The sequence below is a fragment of the Hippopotamus amphibius genome, chromosome 9 (assembly GCF_030028045.1).
Source record: "Hippopotamus amphibius kiboko isolate mHipAmp2 chromosome 9, mHipAmp2.hap2, whole genome shotgun sequence".
Classification (NCBI taxonomy): domain Eukaryota; kingdom Metazoa; phylum Chordata; class Mammalia; order Artiodactyla; family Hippopotamidae; genus Hippopotamus; species Hippopotamus amphibius.
In genome coordinates this window covers 120,265,304-120,283,637 of record NC_080194.1, presented here as the reverse complement: position 1 = coordinate 120,283,637, position 18,334 = coordinate 120,265,304, and the positions used below count along the sequence as shown (strand labels likewise).

The 18,334-nt window shown below is 41.9% G+C and overlaps 1 protein-coding gene across 1 annotated transcript in view; it reads right to left on the bottom strand.

The window, feature by feature from the left end:
- Positions 1–18,334, bottom strand: part of DNAH3 (dynein axonemal heavy chain 3) — a 200,660-nt gene that overhangs the window by 114,923 nt on the left and 67,403 nt on the right. The window contains exons 21-31 of the mRNA XM_057749021.1: positions 17,358–17,474; positions 16,238–16,417; positions 15,409–15,545; positions 12,820–13,021; positions 11,119–11,211; positions 9,173–9,283; positions 6,029–6,143; positions 3,637–3,835; positions 2,272–2,380; positions 1,932–2,045; positions 1,008–1,184 (exon numbers count right to left, since the gene is read on the bottom strand). Coding sequence (XP_057605004.1) covers positions 1,008–1,184; positions 1,932–2,045; positions 2,272–2,380; positions 3,637–3,835; positions 6,029–6,143; positions 9,173–9,283; positions 11,119–11,211; positions 12,820–13,021; positions 15,409–15,545; positions 16,238–16,417; positions 17,358–17,474 — 1,554 coding nt within the window. The remainder of the gene's footprint in view (positions 1–1,007; positions 1,185–1,931; positions 2,046–2,271; positions 2,381–3,636; positions 3,836–6,028; positions 6,144–9,172; positions 9,284–11,118; positions 11,212–12,819; positions 13,022–15,408; positions 15,546–16,237; positions 16,418–17,357; positions 17,475–18,334) is intronic.

Here is an 18,334-nt window from a genome sequence, read left to right as displayed (position 1 = left end):
ACTCAAAGGAAGGAGCAATAACTTGAAAGAAAATCCATAAAGAAGCCAGCCTAGAAGTCTCCTCATTGCTCTTTTCAAGCAGTTGGGGCACTCGATGCTCTTCCTGAAGGTGGAGACCCATTCATCTTGCACTTTGGGTTTTTTCCTTGCATGAGAGCAGCATGCGAAGGTCATCTAGTGCCTGTTCCCTTGAAGAATTCCTGGTTGGAATTCTCTCTCTCCCCATTCAGAGGCACTTTCCTTCTCTCACTAGCAGCAGAGCCAATGCTTATTGCCATGGCTGTAGCTCAGGTCAGCTCAGCAGTAGGTACCGGGAACATATAAGCTCTCTTGTTAACTCTCTAGCTGGTTGGAACAGCCTGCTATAGTGTGGATGCCACTTAGGCCTAACCAGCTTAGCTCCATGTGATCTAGTCTTGGTTTACCAGTGTTCTCTGTGTTGAACTTTGATGTTCTTTTATAAGTAGATCTGTTTTATTTGGCCTACAGTGATTGATATATATATATGTATGTATATATGTATGTATGTTTTTTTTTTTTGGCATTGAGCCTGGATATAAAAATAAGATTTCATGTAAAAATCCCAATTTCTGGCTTTTCCTGAAAGATGAGAAGATCTGACAATTCCTGCTTGGCAACAGTGGGCTGGGGCTAAGTAGGGACTGCTGTCTCTGGAGGGGGCATTTGTCAGAGTCCTACCAGGCCCAGCTGGCTTTTCTCATTTCTATTAACTGTCTGACTCCTGTAGACAACAGAAATAGTGACACTTACTTCAGTGCTCATTGTTTCCTCTTTGGAAAGGAGGTTATTACGCATATATTTCCTCCCACCTCATGAGACCTAGCTGGGGAGACGGTTGAGTGCTGAAGTCAAGCAACAATCTTTACTTCTCACAGCTGAAAAATGTCATCCCGGTCCCATTATTTGCCTTCTTTGTGAGACCCTCAGGTACTTCTAAGTTTCTACACCATAAAGTAGACCCAGCATTTATACACTCGGATGTTTACCTTGAGGTTATCCGGCAGCTCAGCCCTGCCAGCATACCCAGGGTTCATGGTGATGAAGACAGCACAGGTTGGGTTCAGAGAGAGTTCAGTCCCTTCAAAGATGAATATCTTTAGCTTCCGGATAATGGCTTGTTGAATGCTGAGAATCTGCTGAGCTACCACAGACAGCACTTCTACCTGGAGTAAGAATGGCTGGTTGACTTGAGCTCCTGCTTCGGACAGCCACCACCCCACTATGCCAGAACACCCTTCACTTAGCAAAGAAAGAACCCCATTACCTGAGAATAAGACCTTCACATTCAAAATGAGGAACATGATTTAGGGTTTTGGTAAAGGAAAAGAAAATTGGTGTGTATATACATGTGTACATGTGCATATCTGTGTGTGTGTGTAAGTCGTTTCCATAGTATTTTATCTTTGTTTTGTCTTTGTTCCAGCACCTAGCATGTTTCACCCATAGTATGTGTTTACTGGTTCAAACTGCATGGTTACATTTCCTAATCTCAATTCCCTACCCAAACAGAATTAACCACTCCCTCTTTTGTGATGACTCCTTTGTACCACTGCTATAGACTTCCCTCATATTCTATTTGTATCATTTAATTTTTTATTTCCCTTTGCTAGACTATAACAGTCTGGAGGACAAAACTGTATCTTGCTCATCTTTGTATCACAAACACATGTAGAGTATCCGACGTAGAGTAGCTGCTCAATAAATTTTTGAGTGAATGAATTTGGTGAGAAAGCTTATGTGTATAAAATATGCATTTTGTCTCCTTGGGGCTGTTTTTCTTTGGCTCATTGAATACTTCCTCTGTGCAAGGGGCCTTAGAAGGGACATAAGCCCCTGTCATTGAGGAACTGAGAGCCCAGAAAAAAGTCCCCGCATATCCAAACCCTCCAGTAGCAGAGTAGCAGAGTTACCTCAATCCTGTTGAATTCGTCAAAGCAGGCCCATGCTCCAGCCTGGGCCAGCCCTTTGAAGAACTTTCCCATGGCTTTGTAATCCAGACCATCAGAGCAGTTGAAGACTACACACTGGAGAGAGGGAGGATGTGGGCACCATTCAGGATGGGTTTCCTCCCATCTGAATCACCCTGTACCATGAAACAGAGGTGGGGCTCGCCTCTTCCTGTTCCACTGGAGGAGCTGGGGCCCCCCTCTGTCTGTTACTCTAAACCATCTTGAAATTCATGTCAACTCCCCTGGACAGGGGTCCAGGGAGGGCTGGGAAAAGAGTGTGGGGATGGACAGATTTCCCTACCTGTTTGGCCAAAGCTTTGGCCAGATCTTTGGTGGTTTCTGTCTTGCCTGTCCCAGCTGGACCCTCTGGGGCTCCCCCAAGGTTCAGCTTTAAAGCTCCCATCAGTGTCCTAAGGAGAAGAAAATAAGAACTCAGTGCCAAGTCCTAAGGCACAGGAAAGAAACTGGCTTTGGGTTTATTTTGTTTTGACTCAGACAAATAATTAAACATTTTCCCCTGATTATGTGAGCAATACATCATCACTGTAAAAAATTCTATTGTACTCAGCACAGTAACCTCGGTACTTGGTACATGGGTGGTACCTATAAGCATCTGTTTGAATGAATGATTGAATGGATAAATGAATATATACACACTCAATGAATCAAATCAAAGTAAAAAATCCTCATAAACTCCACATTCCAAAGATCACCAATGAAAATGGAATGATGAAAAATAAATATATTTCTCCCACTATATATGAACTCTTGAGTTCAGGACCCATATTTGATTCAGTTCCATGTGGCAGGCACAAGACAAATGTTAGAAATGAATGATGTGTTAACTGTGGTTCCACGGCCCCCTGTGTGAGCCTCTATTTCAGTTAACACACTTTCTTGTAATCACCTGAGTGTGTATCTCACCCCCACCCCATTAGGCTGAGGGTTCCTGGAGGAAACCCATCATGCACAGGAAAGTTCAAGAAATGGTTGTTGAATAATGAGTGGAATAGATAAATGAATGAAGAACAGAAATCATAGAACATAGAAAACAAGTGATTGAGGACTTTGAAATAAAAAAAAAAAACTGCTCAGTTACTATCTTTATAATTAAAAAAATTCCACTCTAAGGAATGTATAAAACTGAAGAAATATCATCACAAAATTGACAAGTTCACAAAGCCCAGATTTCTACAGTTATGAATTCCAAGCAAAGTGGCAAAGCACTTTGCTGAGCACAAAATGGCCATATCTCTTCATCAGACTGGGTGGCAGAGCTCAGAGACTCCTTGCCTGGGTCCTTTACCTGACCCCTTTTCTATCTCTTGGCCATGGGATCTCCAGACACCTTCTTGATTCCTGCCATTGGAGAACTTCCTACTTAAGCACCGTGCCATTTTCAAGGAGAGGCATCAACGTTCTAATTGTTGGTATGAACACAATAATTTGCATTAGGACTCCTATTGGGTTCTCATTTCTGGCGTAGGACCTAGTTTCCAAGCCCATCTGAGGGACTATGGTGACTAAGGGAAAAATTCTAACATGTGAGAAACTAAAATATAGACGGTAAAGGTAACAAACTCAAGATGCTCTAACCTTCTTCCCCGGGTTTTCCTTTTGGAATTCTCTATTCACCCTTCAGGCCTGGGGGAGCCCCAGAGCTTACCTGTAGCAGCGGTCAGTGAGGGGCGTAATCACCAGCCGAGGGGAGTTTCCCAGGTACTCGTAGCCGTATGAGGCTTCTGTAGTGATCATCTGCACCTGTACATCCTTGGCATTCCAGTAGTAGCGCAGCTGGGAGATCCACTGGAAATCATTCAGATCACAGACATTGTCCTCAGATAACTTGGCTACCACATCACGAGCTGTGGGGACACAGATATAGAAACACACGCTTGAAGAGCCATCAGCATCCTCTCACCTTCACGGATTCCTCAGAAGTGTCTGAGGATGTCATCAAGGCCGCCCCTAACCACCTCAACAATTTTAGGCTCAGCTATCCTCCTCCTGCCCATCCCCAAACTTCAAGCAATATCTGCATTTATATACTACATAAACTTACACTGCTATCTGCTGTTATCACTCCCAAACTCTTGGGAGGCTGAACCAAAGGGATGTGCAATATGTAGTTACTCCAAATACTGTCTTATTCCCAGTGTGACGCTTTTGGCCCTGTTCCAGCCCCTAGGATATCCTAGGAGAATAGTCAGCCTGGGCGATATAGTTAGCAAGGGCAGGGGTCCCATGAGTCCATGTGAAATGTATTCGTTCCACGGAGGGGGGTCTGAGAAACTAAGTAGGAGACACATTTCTAGATTTTCTCCTTTCTCTCATAGGATTGTGAGCCTAATTTAATTTTCCCATAGTGATGGGAGCCCTGAAGTTGATGAGTGGACATAAGTTTATGACAGTCATTATTTTTTAGGTAACTCACAGGGCAAGTGCTACTGTGATCTCAGAACTAGTAGAGCAGCTCAAAATCAGGATCTCAGAAACATAACTCTGCAAAGGGACACTTCTGTAAGTCTACTGCCTCTCTGTGAGAGAAATCTTTATTACAGTAAAATTCAAAACCCTGCAGAGAAGAGTCCTTGCTGAAGATTACATCAACAGCTCTTCCATTCTCCTCAAGGAATTTAATTCCATTCCAGGTTCCTGGGGGAACCCAGAGAGTGGTGGCAGGAGCAGGGTATGTGTGAGAAACCCAAGAGGAAGGTGAATCTCACGGCACTGGGTTGGGGATACCTTCCCTACGCAGTGTATGTTCATGTGTTTGTGCATGAATGTGTGTGTGTAAACCCAACCACCCTGAGGTATCCTGGGCAGTAAACATGCCTGCACTTACTACTCCTACCAGTTAAATAGTAGCCAGATGAAGACCACATTCTTCCCTTTCTCCTCCAGATTTTATGCTCGTCTATCCAAATGAAATCAGATTGAAATGAGCATCAGGGAGTTCCCTGGTGGCCTAGTGGTTAGGATTCTGGGCTTTCACTGCCTGGGTTCAGTCCTCGGTCAGGGAACTGGGATCCTACAAGCCGTGCAGCCAAAAAAAAAGAAATGGAGTTCAACACGAGGATGGAAGATGCCTTAGAGGACTGGGAAGGGGAGGGTGGGGGGGACTCAAGGGAGGGTGGGGGGGAGTCGAGGGAGGGAGGGAATACGGGGATATGTGTATAAAAACAGATGATTGAACTTGGTGTACCCCCCAAAAATTAATAAATAAATTTAAAAAAAATGAAACTAAACATAATGGAAAAAAAAAAAAAAAAAAAGAAATGAGCATCAACCTTACAGAGTAACATTCATGAAATGCCAGTAGGAAGTTGGGTGTGTGAGCAAAAGAGACACTGTTCCCAGGCAACCAGTTTGGTCCAGCCCTAGTTTCCTTGGTGATGATGGCGTGAGGCTGTGGGGGTGGTTTGTTTTATATAAAGACCGTGGTTCTTCCTCCTCCTTTCCTCCTCCTCTCCTTCTCTCTCTCTCTCTTTTTTAGGAAGAGCTGGAAGGCATCCTCCCTTACCCATTCCCTCCCTTGTATCACTGCCCATTTCCAGTCTCTGGGTTTGGAATCAGACATAGGTTCAAATTACAAAAGAGACTCTGCTACTTACTAGCTGTGTGCCTCTCAGCAAGTTATTTGCCTCTATAAACCTCAGGCTTTTAATCTGTGGAATGTGTATAAAAATCAGACAATGTATGTCAAGCGTTTAGCACAAAGTTTGGCACTAAGTGTTGAAATATATTAGTTAAGATCAATACAAGGAAATTGCTTCGAGTTGGTAAACCTCAGAAATGGCTGTGGCCATCACTGTCTCAGAGCACTGCTTGGTGGTGGTGGTGGGGTTCCTAGAAATAAGGCTGGTGATGCTGGAAAACATATGATGGAGACACACAGAAGCATTGACTACTCTCCTTACCCCCTCACTTACTCTCAGTTGGAGCAACCTCTTTCTAACGAGAAAAGGGACCTGAATCATTCCATCCAGAAGGAAGGGAGGCAAGCCTGGCAGCTATTACTGGACAGTCAGTAATTCGAGGGAATCCTCCTTGCTTACCATGGACATCAATGACTGTGAGGGCCCCTAGGGTGAGTCGAGCTCCACTGCTCAGCTTTCCTCGCACCAGCTGGACAATCTGTGCAATCTGATCATTGCTCTTTTTCAGAAAATCCTGGCAGGGGCATAGGAGGGAACCACTGGTTAAACTGGATTCTCTTCTGGTAATTCCTTTTTTGGAATGACACTATCTGCCACCCCGTGGTCCAAACCAGACTCCTGATGTCACCCCTCAAACTCCCTTTACTTCACCCTCAGTCATTAATTAACCTTCTGACAAATTTCAAATGCATTATGCTAACTGTATGAAGTCAGATTTGAAAGCCTAGATACTATATGATTTTATTTTTATAATATTGTGGAAAAGACAAAACTATAGGGATAGAAAACAGAATGGTACTTGCCAGAAGCTGAGAATTAGGGGAAAGGGTTGACTACAAAGGGCCTGAGGAAAATTTTAGGGTGTGTGGAACTGTTCTGTATCTTGACTGTGATGGTGGTTACACAAATACATGTGTTTGTCAAAACTCAGAAATGCACACTAAAAGGGGTGAATTTTACTATATATAAATTAGGCAGCAAACCAGAATTAACAAAAACACCTGAAACTCAGATTAAAGTAGAAAAGAGGGATGTGAAAACTAAATGCATGTAAACATGTAATCCTGGATTGGATCCTGAACCAGATAAAAAAGATGAGTTTAAAGGTTTACAGATTAGATAATAATATTGTATCAATGTTGATTTCCTGATTTGGATAATTGCACTGTGGTTATTTAAGATGTTAATAGGTGGGGAATCTGGATGAACGGTGTATGGGAATTCTTTGTATTATTTTTGCAACATTATTTGCAGGTCTGACATTATTTCAAAATAAGGAGTTAAACAATAAAAATGAATTAAAAATAAGTGGGGGAAGGGGGCGAAGGGGAAGCTGGGACGAAATGAGAGAGTAGCGTTGACATATATACACTACCAAATGTAAAACAGATAGCTAGTGGGAAGCTGTTACATAACACAGGGAGATCAACTCGATGATTGGTGATGACTTAGAGAGGTGGGATAGGGAGGGTGGGGAGGAGTCACAGGAGGGAGGGGATATGGGGATATATGTATAAATACAGCTGATTCACTTTGTTGTACAGGAGAAACTGGCACAACAGTGTAAAGCAATTATACTTCAATAAAGAGCTTAAAAAAATATGTGAGAACACCCTAGGCTCATCTCAGTCTCCTGATCTGTCAACTCTAGATAATTACAGGTATTCTTCAAGTGGTTTTGAGGATTAAATAAGATAGTGTATGCAAAGCACTTGGCACAATGTCTGGTGTGAATAAAACATCCAGTAAATAGTGGTGGTGGTTATTGTTATTAATTATAATATCCTTAGCACATGGCAAAAAAAGGCTTTTTGATGTGTCCGCATCACCCTTGGTGTGTTTGTAAAGCTCTCAGTGATAGAACTGCTCCCCACATCTCGCTTAACCACATACATTCCACAGCAATTCTGGACCAAATTGCCTTCAGTTGCTGGAATGCACTGTGCTTTTCATCTTAGGACTTTTGTACATTCTGGTCTCTCTCTCTCTCTCATGCTCGTCCTCCTGTTCTTTGTTTGGCTGCTCTCTACTCATATTTTATGTCTCCTCTTAGACACGGTTTTCCGGGAAATCTTCCCCTCTCTTACTTTTCTCCTTCCTTCCCATGCTTTCTGGATCCCTGAATTTCTCTTGTGAAAGTTCTATAAAAGAGCCTTTTTATCTCCCCCACTAGACTGTAAATTTGTGAGGATAGGGACCATGACTGTCTCATTAACCTCTAATTTCCTTTGCCTGGCTGCAAAGTCCCAGCCGCAGATGTCAAACAAATATTTGTTAAATGAACAATGGGTAGATGGATGGATGGATAGCAATTCTGTACCAACACCTTTAGAATGCCAAGGCACATCATTCAGCATACATTGTACTCCAGGGCTTGAGTGTGTGATGGGAAGCATTCTTCTCTTTTACAGGTAGGAAAACTAGGGCGCAGAGATACATTCACAAAAGTCAGAATTTTTTATTGTTTCTGAGATTTGAAATGATGTACATGAAAGCAGTTTGCAAGTATAAAGTGCAATACATCTTTTAGAAATTATCAAAAAGAAATCTGTAAAAAGTGAAACTTGGTCAAATAGTAATGTTCTAATTTTAATGTGTAAAGCAAAATATAGTAAATTAAAATATATTCTGGCCCACCAATAATCATATTGTGTATAGGGGGAATAATAAGAGTTCTAATGAGATAATCATGGGAAATTATACCATGGTAAAAATGTTGGGAATGGAATTACCATGTATTCAGTCAAAAAATATTTATTGAGCAACTACTATGTGCTCGGCACTGCAATAACCCCCTGAGCTATAACAGTGAACAAAACAGACATGGCCTCTGCCCTGTGGGATTTATAGACTAGGATCTAAGTACTGAATAATTTACCGGCATCTCATTTAACCCTCCACAGTAGTAAAGTGTGGTGCTACAATTCCTTCCATTTTATAGACAAGGAGACTGAGGCTCAGCTTAGGTAACTTGACCATGGGCACATAGCTAACAGGTGAAGCTGTCAGAATTTGAACTCAAGTCCATCCAGGTCTTGAGCTTTCAAGCACAGGCATCAGTGGCAGAGTTAACTGGAATATGAGTGTCTGGATCTGAGGATAAACAGGACATTAGCATTCTTGGTCTCAAGAGAAAGCTGAAGGAAAAGCTGGAGGTGGGTTAGTGTCAGAGGTGGTAAGAAGGCATATGGGGGAGAAAGAGGCAGGAAAACAAGACCAGGTGGCTTCTTGGCTCTGGGGGAAGATGAGGGGTCTCTGTTGGTAGCAATTCTGCCAGGTTGACACTTGGAAGCAAAGGCTGATAAAACTTAGGATGCTGCAGCCTAGAATTTCTGTCTGGGAAGAAATGTGAGATTTCTTCCATTACAGAACTCCAGCACAGCCCTAATTCCAAAATCTCTGTCTTGAAGAGAACCTTGGCTTCTGTGACACCATGGGCCTGTTTATTTTTGTGTTTAGAAAAATGGCTACTCTAATTATATGTTATTCAAATCATAATCAAGCTTGAATCTCCTCTACAAGCTTCATGACAGACTCACTTACCGGTAGGGTCTTTTCAACCAGGGCTTGGGAAACCTCCTGGGTCCAAAAGATGGAGGATACACAAATAACCACCTGGCCAGGCCACTGCAGTACCCAGTGATTACGAGAGACCTGGGAAAGTGCAGTGGGGCACATTATAGGGTCAGTTCACCTTGTGTGATTTAAATTGACTTCCGAAAAACATCCACCACCATCTTACCCCCTTGACAAAAACAAAATTCATCCTCAACCTCAGAGGCTACGAGGCTTGACATTTCTGAGATTACTGATTTACGTCTTCCCCCATGATATTTATAAAAAAGAAAAGGATTATCACCAACAATTTCATTAACTCTGTCACCTACAAATTGGCACTTGCCATCTACCTCTATAAGGATTAACTTAGGAGCTACTGTAGCTGCTGACCTTCAACAACCCCTTGAAAGGAGTTCAGGGTGGAGATAAGGAATGAGGCACTCTGTGCTCTGGGAAAAACTGGCAGAACAGGTCTTCAGAGAATTAGATATTTTCAGGACATGATTTTATGAGCCCAATTCTTGCATCTACTCATATTTAGAAAAGCACCAAAATCCTTCATGGTGATGTCTGCCCCTCGTGACTAGCAGTTACCTTCACGAGACTAGCAGAAACTTTCTGCAAAAATATGTGCTTGACTGCATGTACTCCCCCTTCACCAAAATCGCATATATACTGACCTTCCCCCCTACCTCTTTGGAGTATTTTCTCAGAGCTATCTGAAATGCTGTCTCCGGGGCTATAGTCCTCATTTTGCCCCAAAGAAAACTTAACTCACAACTCTCACGTTATGCTGTTTTTTTTTTTCAGTTGACAACTCCTTTCTTTTTCTTTCTTTCTGTTTTTTAATGCTCCCATCCAGGGATTTTACATAGTTATAATCAAGGTGTTGTTCAGAAAGTATTTACATAAATGCTCTTTGATAGCCCCATAATATTGCAGTACTGCCTCACAATTTTCTTAGCCATGACGGGCCCTGACTTTTTTTTTTTTAACTATAGATAGGGAAACTGTGGCCTGAGGGCCAAATATGGCCATGTCTGTTTTTGTAAATAAAGTTATATTGTAACACAGCCACGCCCATTGTTGAACCTATCATCCAAGGCTGCTTTTGCACCACAAAGGCAAGGATAAATAGTTGTGACTGGTGTGTGTTGCTTGCAGAGCTGAAAACATTTACTATCTGGCCCTTTACAGAAAAAGTTTGCTCTGTCTGGCTATAGATGCATGTGCACGAAATAACTTCATGCAGGTAGCCATTTTTCTTTAACTTAATTTTTGATTTGTAATATATCAAGGCACAAAGGACTGGTCTTTCATTTACAACGCAAATACTACTGAGAGGGGCAGCAGGGTCAGTCCCAGGTGCTTTAGTGGGAAGGTGTTAATTGAATACTCCTTTCTTTGATGGAAACAGTCCTGAAGTAGAGGAGACTAAAGATCTAGTCTGCCAACATTAACCTTGCTAGGAGCTGGCTAAAGAGTAATTGCGACAGATTCTTTTCCCTTAGGCCTTCTGTTATACGGGTCACCTAAAGCTTTGGGAGCTTAAAGAGTTGTGCCTTTCGGGGCATGAGTACTGTTAGTGAAAGCCCTGGGGGAGGGGATGCTTAATTGGGAAGTGGCTCTGAATAAACTGCTTGCCAACGATTATTTTCACAGAAAGCACTGGCCCACAGCAACCAAAGGGTTCTGGCTTACAGGCTGTGCTGACACTATCAGCTGCTTCTAACTGCAAACATTTTATACTCAGAACGATATACATTGCCCCAGGATTTACAGGGAAAGGAGAAAGAGGCACAGGGGAGTCAGGTGTTACTCAGCAGGAGAGGGGAGGGTTTTAGCAGAAGACAGGCTTCCATTTAACCTTGTCCCCGAAGTTCTAGCTGGTGTACCAACACCTTGGCATGGGTACCCCAATTTTCATTTACCTGCACATATGCTTCAATCCCAAGTCTAATAACTTCCCGCATACTGGCAAGCATCATCTGTTCCACCTGCTGGAGCCATTTTTCCACCATGCCCTGTGGGTTGAGACAGACGGAGAGGCAGCGATAGTTAGCCAACCCTGGAGGGAGGGACCGTGGGCAGAAGCCAGCTTTCTCTCTGGACAGGGCTAGAGGGAGGCCAAAGGTTTGCACACCTTCGAGTCAATATTCTTTAACTATTGGTTTTACACTTATTTACTGTATTCTAAGAAGTGTATGTCTCAAAACAGGGGCAAGAGGGAGTTTTTAACATGCACTTCTTTCACATCATTTTCTGAAAGACACCTTCTCAGGAGACAAATGACACATTTACACTTCAGTTTGAGAAATAAAATGTTGCCTGCCATATCAGTAAACCAAAGATGTTGCAGCCATCCGCGACTGCAGCCACCTCCCAAAAAGTGAGCTGGTGAGCCCTGAGGCAACTCAGGATAAGAAAACACAGGATACTGGCCCCAGATAGCTGACGTGCATATCAAAGGAATGATTTCAAGGAGCCTAGACTTTTGCATACATTGAAAAGCGCTAAATTCCCTAACTTGAGATATCTGGTTTTCTTTAATTAACAATAATCTTTTGAAGTTCAGACTACCTGCCCTTAGTTGCAAAACTCCTATATCTCCCTGCCCCTGCCCCCTTGCTGCCTTGGAGCAGTTTTCTCAGGGTTACTTGAGATGCTGCCTTCCCAGCCTGAAGTCCCAAGAATGTCTGCTGAATAAAACACAACTCTCAAATTTTAGATTGTGCATTTTTTTTCAGTCAACAAGTTCATAAAATAAAGTGCTCATTTCTAATTGAACAGTTCTAATTCTTGCATTATTCCAGTGGTCCCCAAACTTTGCTGTGCACTGGAATCATTTGGAGATCTTTCAAATTATGAATGCCTGACTCCCACTCCCAGACATTCTGATTTAATTGCTATGGGATGCTACCAGGGCATCTGGATTTTTTTTTTAAAGCTCTACAGGTAATCTGAACGTGCGGCATACTATTCAGTGTTAGAATTTCAGATAACTGTACCTGCTGACTTTAGGCGCTTATGAGCTAGCTGGTGTCTGGTTTAAAGGTATAATTCCTGGTTGTTGCAACTTAAATGTGTGGGTGGCAAAACGGCAAGGTAAGAGTGCCTGTCTATTTCTACTCTGGGGTGCTGTCTTGTTCAGCAAGAGTGGAAGTAACTTATATTTTACTCATTATATAACGGCAGGCACATGAAAAATCTGAGTTAAATGGCATTAATTCCATGATATCTTATTGACCTTTAAAAACACCTGCCCCTACTGGACAGTTTATTAGCTGTCTGTCTGACCAGATCTCTTTAAATTGGGCTCTGCTCATGGGAATTTAAACAGCATTGGCTGTTTGCATCTGATTCCTGCTACTGCCTCCACATCAAGTTTGGTTGAAATCCTTCCACAAATTTAGGGCGTCCTGTGAATTGCAGTATAATCTCCACCTTAGAGATGAGCAAGCAGACTTAGAAAGATTATTTCCCCAAAGTCACCCCATCATTAAACTATGGAATCTGTTTTACACCCAGGCAGTCTGGAACCAGAGTCCAAATGCTTAACCAACATACAATCCGCCTCTCTCTGTTTTACTCTGTTATGAAGAAAAGAACCAAAAATGGGTAAGTGGAGTTACTTTGGCTTGAGCTGGGTAGATTTTCTGTTTGAATGGAACGATTTCTTTCTCTGAGCTGATCATGCCCACAATCTCCAGACTGTCTGTAAACTCCAGCTTGGCAATTCCTTCAAAGCACTTCTTCAAGTGTGGCTGCACTCGGAGGGGGTCCTTTGTCTCTGACAAGATCTCCAACAGCTCATCGTTTGATAGGAAGAAGAACCTATTTCAAAGCAAAGGAAGGTGGCTACTGCAATCTCTTTTAAGAGCTTCTTTTTCCAACAAGGTGATAGTCCCCCAAAGGCAGATGACATTCCGGTGAATGCCAGCTACTTCTAGGGTCTTATCTAAGGCTCACTCCCCTTAGTCTTATCTAAGGCCCACTCCCCTTCACCATTTGTCATCTAGGGCATAGAGGGTGAAGATGCTTTTGACTCAGAGTAAAAGAAAGGAAGAAAGCTGGTATATGTGGGTTTTATATGGCTGGGGGGAGAGGGGTTGCTACCAGTTGAAAGAAACCTGGATAGAGTAGTGGTTCTTAACCTTGGCTGCACTTTAGAATCATCAGCAGAGCTTATTAAAAAAATGCCAAGGTTCCACTCCCCAGAGATTCTACATATAACTGGAAATTTGTATTTTTAAAAATCCCAGGTGATTCTAATGTACAGTCAGTGTTGAAAACTGCTGGGTAGGAGGAGAGAAGACTTCCTTGTCTTTCCTTATCTCTGGAAAATGTTACAGGTGGGAGATAAGAAGTGCACGTTAATAGTGAGCCTATTCATGTGCAGAGGGCTTTATCATGTGTTATATTAGAGATAATAAGATAGCTTCATTCTCTTGCTTAGACCCTAAAGGCAGCAACAACAAACCTTCAGAAAATATTCAAGGGACAAACCTCTACTGTAACCACTAGGTTTTAAGTTCCATAATGGAGGGATCACGTGATGGTGGTTTTTACTGTATATGGTGGATTACAAAAAGACCACAATATTTGCAGTTTCTCTCTTCAAGAGGTGGTTCACATTTCTTGAACCTTGGCTGGCTCTGTGTCCTGCTTTGGCTAATAGACTGTGGCGAACATGAATCTGTACCAGTTCCAAGCCTAAACATCAAGAGGCTTTGAAGCTGCCATTCTTGCTGCTCTTGGGAACCCGGCAGCCACCACCACCTGAATAAACCCAGGCTAGCCTTCTGGAGGATAAAAGACATGCGGCCCAATGATCCCTGCTGCCCTGGTCAACAGGAAGCTAACCACCAGACAAGTGATTGAGGCCATTGACTGCCAGTTGACTGTAGTCACATGAGTGAGCCCTGACGAGACCAGCAGAACTACCCAGCTGAGCTCAGCCCAATTTTCCAACCCACAGGATTGTGAGCTAAGTGAATAGTTGCTGTTTTAAGCTTCTAAGTTTTGGGGTGGCGTGTTATGCTGCAAAGCAAATTAATACACTATAACTGCAGCATTGAATGGGTAGGAATAGCTCGATAATTATTTGTTGGCTGGTTGACTAACCAATATCTAATGAAGATGTCAATTTCTCCCACTCCCAAGTGAAATTCAAACAGATGACCTCTATAGATTCACCATGTATGATAATGAATAAGGCTTAATGGCCATAAGAGTAGGAATTAATATATTTGCATAATTTAAAACTAAAATCATTATTTAGCACTCTGTTTTCAAGCTAAAATTAATTTAAAGTATGTGACTATCAATAACACTTTCAAAGTGTTTGCTGAGAGCGCTTAATTTTATTCCATAAAAACGCACAAAGAAACATTGAGATACTTCGTGTATGTGTTTAATTAACTTAGAGAGAAAAATGAAGCTCAGAGAATTTATATAACTGCGTGTCTTATCCAGACTACCTGAATTTGAATTCTAGCTTGTCCATTTACCAGTCTTATGCTTTTTGGTAAGTTACTGTTTGTTTCCTCATTTGCAAAATGGGAGTAAAAATAATGTTAGCAATCTCATAGGATTACTGTAAGGGTTAAATCAGATAATACATGTAAAAACTTAGAGTGGTGACCTGGAATATGGTAAATGCGGTATTAGTGTTGACTGTTATTCATATTTTTATTAGGAATAATGGTAGTGGGTACTGGACTAGAAGTCTGCATTTCAGAGGTTTCCTCTTACTAAGTTCTGAGCTTCCAAAGTGAGGTTCTTTCCACTATTTGTGCTGTATTTGTGTTGTCCAACACTGAAGCCATTAGCCAAATGTGGCTATTTGCATTTTAAAAATTAATATTAAATAAGTTAAAAATTTGCTTTAAGTTACACTTGTCACATTTGAAGCGCTGGATAGCCACGAGTGGCTAATGACTCAAAGGGGGGTCTGTTTAACTCCAGTCTAGGCTCTTGAGTGCTATACCCCTCTAATTGGGTATTTGACCATGCTGCTTCCACTGGTGTCCATTCAACCTCGCTCTAAATAGTGACCGTGAAGACATGCCTTACCCCTGAGAGCTGTCTTTTGGGGAATGGAAAATCTAGAAAGAATATGGAACAGATGAGTAGAAGCCAACTCTCAGTATGAAAAAATGTAATTCTACCTATATATGGGTCAAGAGGGCAACTTCAAGGAAGAGAACAATACTGAATACCTGGGGAAAAATAGTCTCTTCTTCTCCAAGTAATCATTCAGCCCCTTCTGGATGTCCTCCAACAGAAGATTGGCTTCTTGAAGCCTCTCAGCCATCCGTGGTTGGTCTGCTGCCACCAGAACCCTGGTATCTTTCGCCTAAGTTCCATAAAAAAAAAACCCATGATAATCATCATGGGATTCTCAGACTCTGAGACTGGTTATTGTAATGAGCATGTGACCAGCCCATCAACTAGTGACCATCCTACCCTAATTGCTTCCTAATCCCACTCCTAATCCCACAAGGGTGACTGCTCATAGAACATGGTCCTCTTCCTCTGGCCATGGTTGACTGGGCTAGGGTTGGGCAACTGAAACCACTGAAGCCAAATATTTTAACTTCTGGGATTGTGGAATTCAGACCATGACATTCTATACTAGTCTGTGCTGGCTCCTTGAACATTTGTTAAATAACTGAGTAACTGAATATAGAGAATTATTTGAATTCTAAAATTATTCTCAATCTGTACAAGCTTTCTGGCATTATTGTGTAACAAATAAAGGCTTATACCTCGTTAGAAATGAGAGCTAAATTATCCAAACTGCTAATAGTTACCTCTATGAAGTTGGGATTTCAGGCAGCCTCTACTTTTTATACCTCCTATTTCCATGTTTGAATTTTTAATAACAAATAACTTTTGAAATTAGAAAAAATTTATAAAGATATTGAATTTGAAAAAATCCAGTTTACTTATAGGTTTCAAGGGACTTAGCTGCATTGTACAATGAGGAACATCTACATGGCATCCCACATTCCTGACAGTGAGCTGTGCTATGGAGTAAAAACTCACGGCTTGGGACATGAGGGATTTCCAGTAACTAACAACGATGACAAATTTCTTGCCCTCTTCTGGCATCTGGGCTATGATGTCCTCTGAACTGAAGATTGGTTCCAGGTACAGCCAGGTGGCTTGGCATTTTAACCAGGCATCCAAAATTTCCTGCACGCGAACTAGCTTTTCTTCCCACTTCTGCAAATTCAGCATTTCATATCTAAGTCATTAACATGCCACTTTGCATCACAGACCCACTGATTAAACAAATGGATGCATTCATTAATTCATTCACTTGTTCCACAAATACATATTGCGTGCCCACTATGTCCTGGTCACTCTTCCAGGCAAAGTGGATAGGAAAAAAAAAAAAAGAGTCCTTGCCCCCACAGAGTTCTTTTCCTAGTGGAATAATCACAATAATAATAATAACAGTAATAATAACAATAATAGTTACAAGGCTTACTCTGTGATAAATGATGGTCTAAGTGCTTTATCTATATGAAACCAATTTAATCTGATAGATGTATGAGGGAGATGTTATTACAAAATTCACTTTACAGATGCAGAAACTGACATACAACTAATTAAAGTAACTTGTCCAGGGTCACACTAATAAGGGGCAGAGTTGGAATTTGAAGCCAGGCATCCTGGCTCAAGTTTGTGTCCTTAGCCTATCCCACTCCTACAAACAATGAGCAAAGGAGGCCAAACCTCGTGTAATTTACATTCTAGATTACCATAGCCTGTAAGATTCTTTACAAGTGTATTTTTGTTTGGTGCATTCAAATCATCTCATCTTCTCTTTTAGCAGAATGTTGCAAAAGCTCAGTCTGGCAGACTGTCATAAGGGCTTACTTGGATGGTTATTGCTTTGTCTTTTTTTTTTTTTTCTAATCAAGAGAAAGTGAGTTTCTTTGTTAACTGAACTCAAAAACCTTATTCCGGGACTTCTCTGGTGGTTCAGAGGTTAAGACTCCCTTCTTCCACTGCAGCGGGCATGGGCTCAATCTCTAGTCAGGGAACTAAGATCTCACATGTCACACAGCCAAAAAATAACAAAACAAAACTCCTTGCTCCTCCAAGAAACCTAGAGCTAATGGGCCATCACAAAACATTCAACCTCATTCCCTCTTACCCGGCATTCTGCTTCTATTGGTTTGACAAATGGAGAGCCACACATGGTCTGGGTCTTTATCACATGATCATCGAGTAGCAGTTGAATGTCATCAACTGCACACAAGATGCTCATATCCTGCAAAGAAAAATTACCCACCCTTGTCAAAATCGCAAAAACTCTCCCCACAACTTTTCATGCCCATACCCAAAGGCCTCACAGCTCAGATCTCCACCCTTGTGGGACACTATGTCTTGTAGGAGATGGAATTTTCTATTTTCTTCCTTGAAAATATTCTTTAAAGACTTTCCTACCTCCTTTGCAGAAACCAAATATGGTCCAAGCCTAGACCTGCAACTAGTATCTGTTTGGGAGAGGAAGAGTTCTGTCACCTTCCCTGTGTTCCTGCTTTTCTGTTCACCTGCTTTCCTGGCTCTCCCTCAGGTAGAATCAGCTGCTAATCTGGTTAGGTTTAGACCTTTGGTTCCCAAACCGTGTGCCCCACAGCACTGAAGCAAACTCATAGCAAATAACTGTGGCTATTTTAAAATAAAATACAAATGTTTTTCTTTTAATTTATGTGTACTTTTCCCCAGACAGCTGCTAAGTTGATTGGACACAAATACTTATGTTGTTTGAACCCAATTACTTCATAAACAAAGCTGCTGAGTATTTCTTTAGGACTAGGGAAGGGAACCATTTAAAAAGTACTCAGATATTCTCAGCACCACGAGCCAGGAAAGTTTGGGAACCTCTGACTAATTATTTGGCCATATTTTACTAGTAGTTAGGGTTACTGTGCCTGAAAGGTTAGCCCCGGTAGATGGACTTTTCCTCTTGGGCCATGTGGCAAACAAGCTGATAAGGGTCTGTCCCTTTGTGGTAGGTCTGATCTTTGTTACTCAGTTTTCACTTCTTTCAAGCCTACATCTGGGTGGTTAATTTGGAGCAAGGATATATTCTCTCATCTACCTTTTACCAGTAGCTCTGCACTGGGA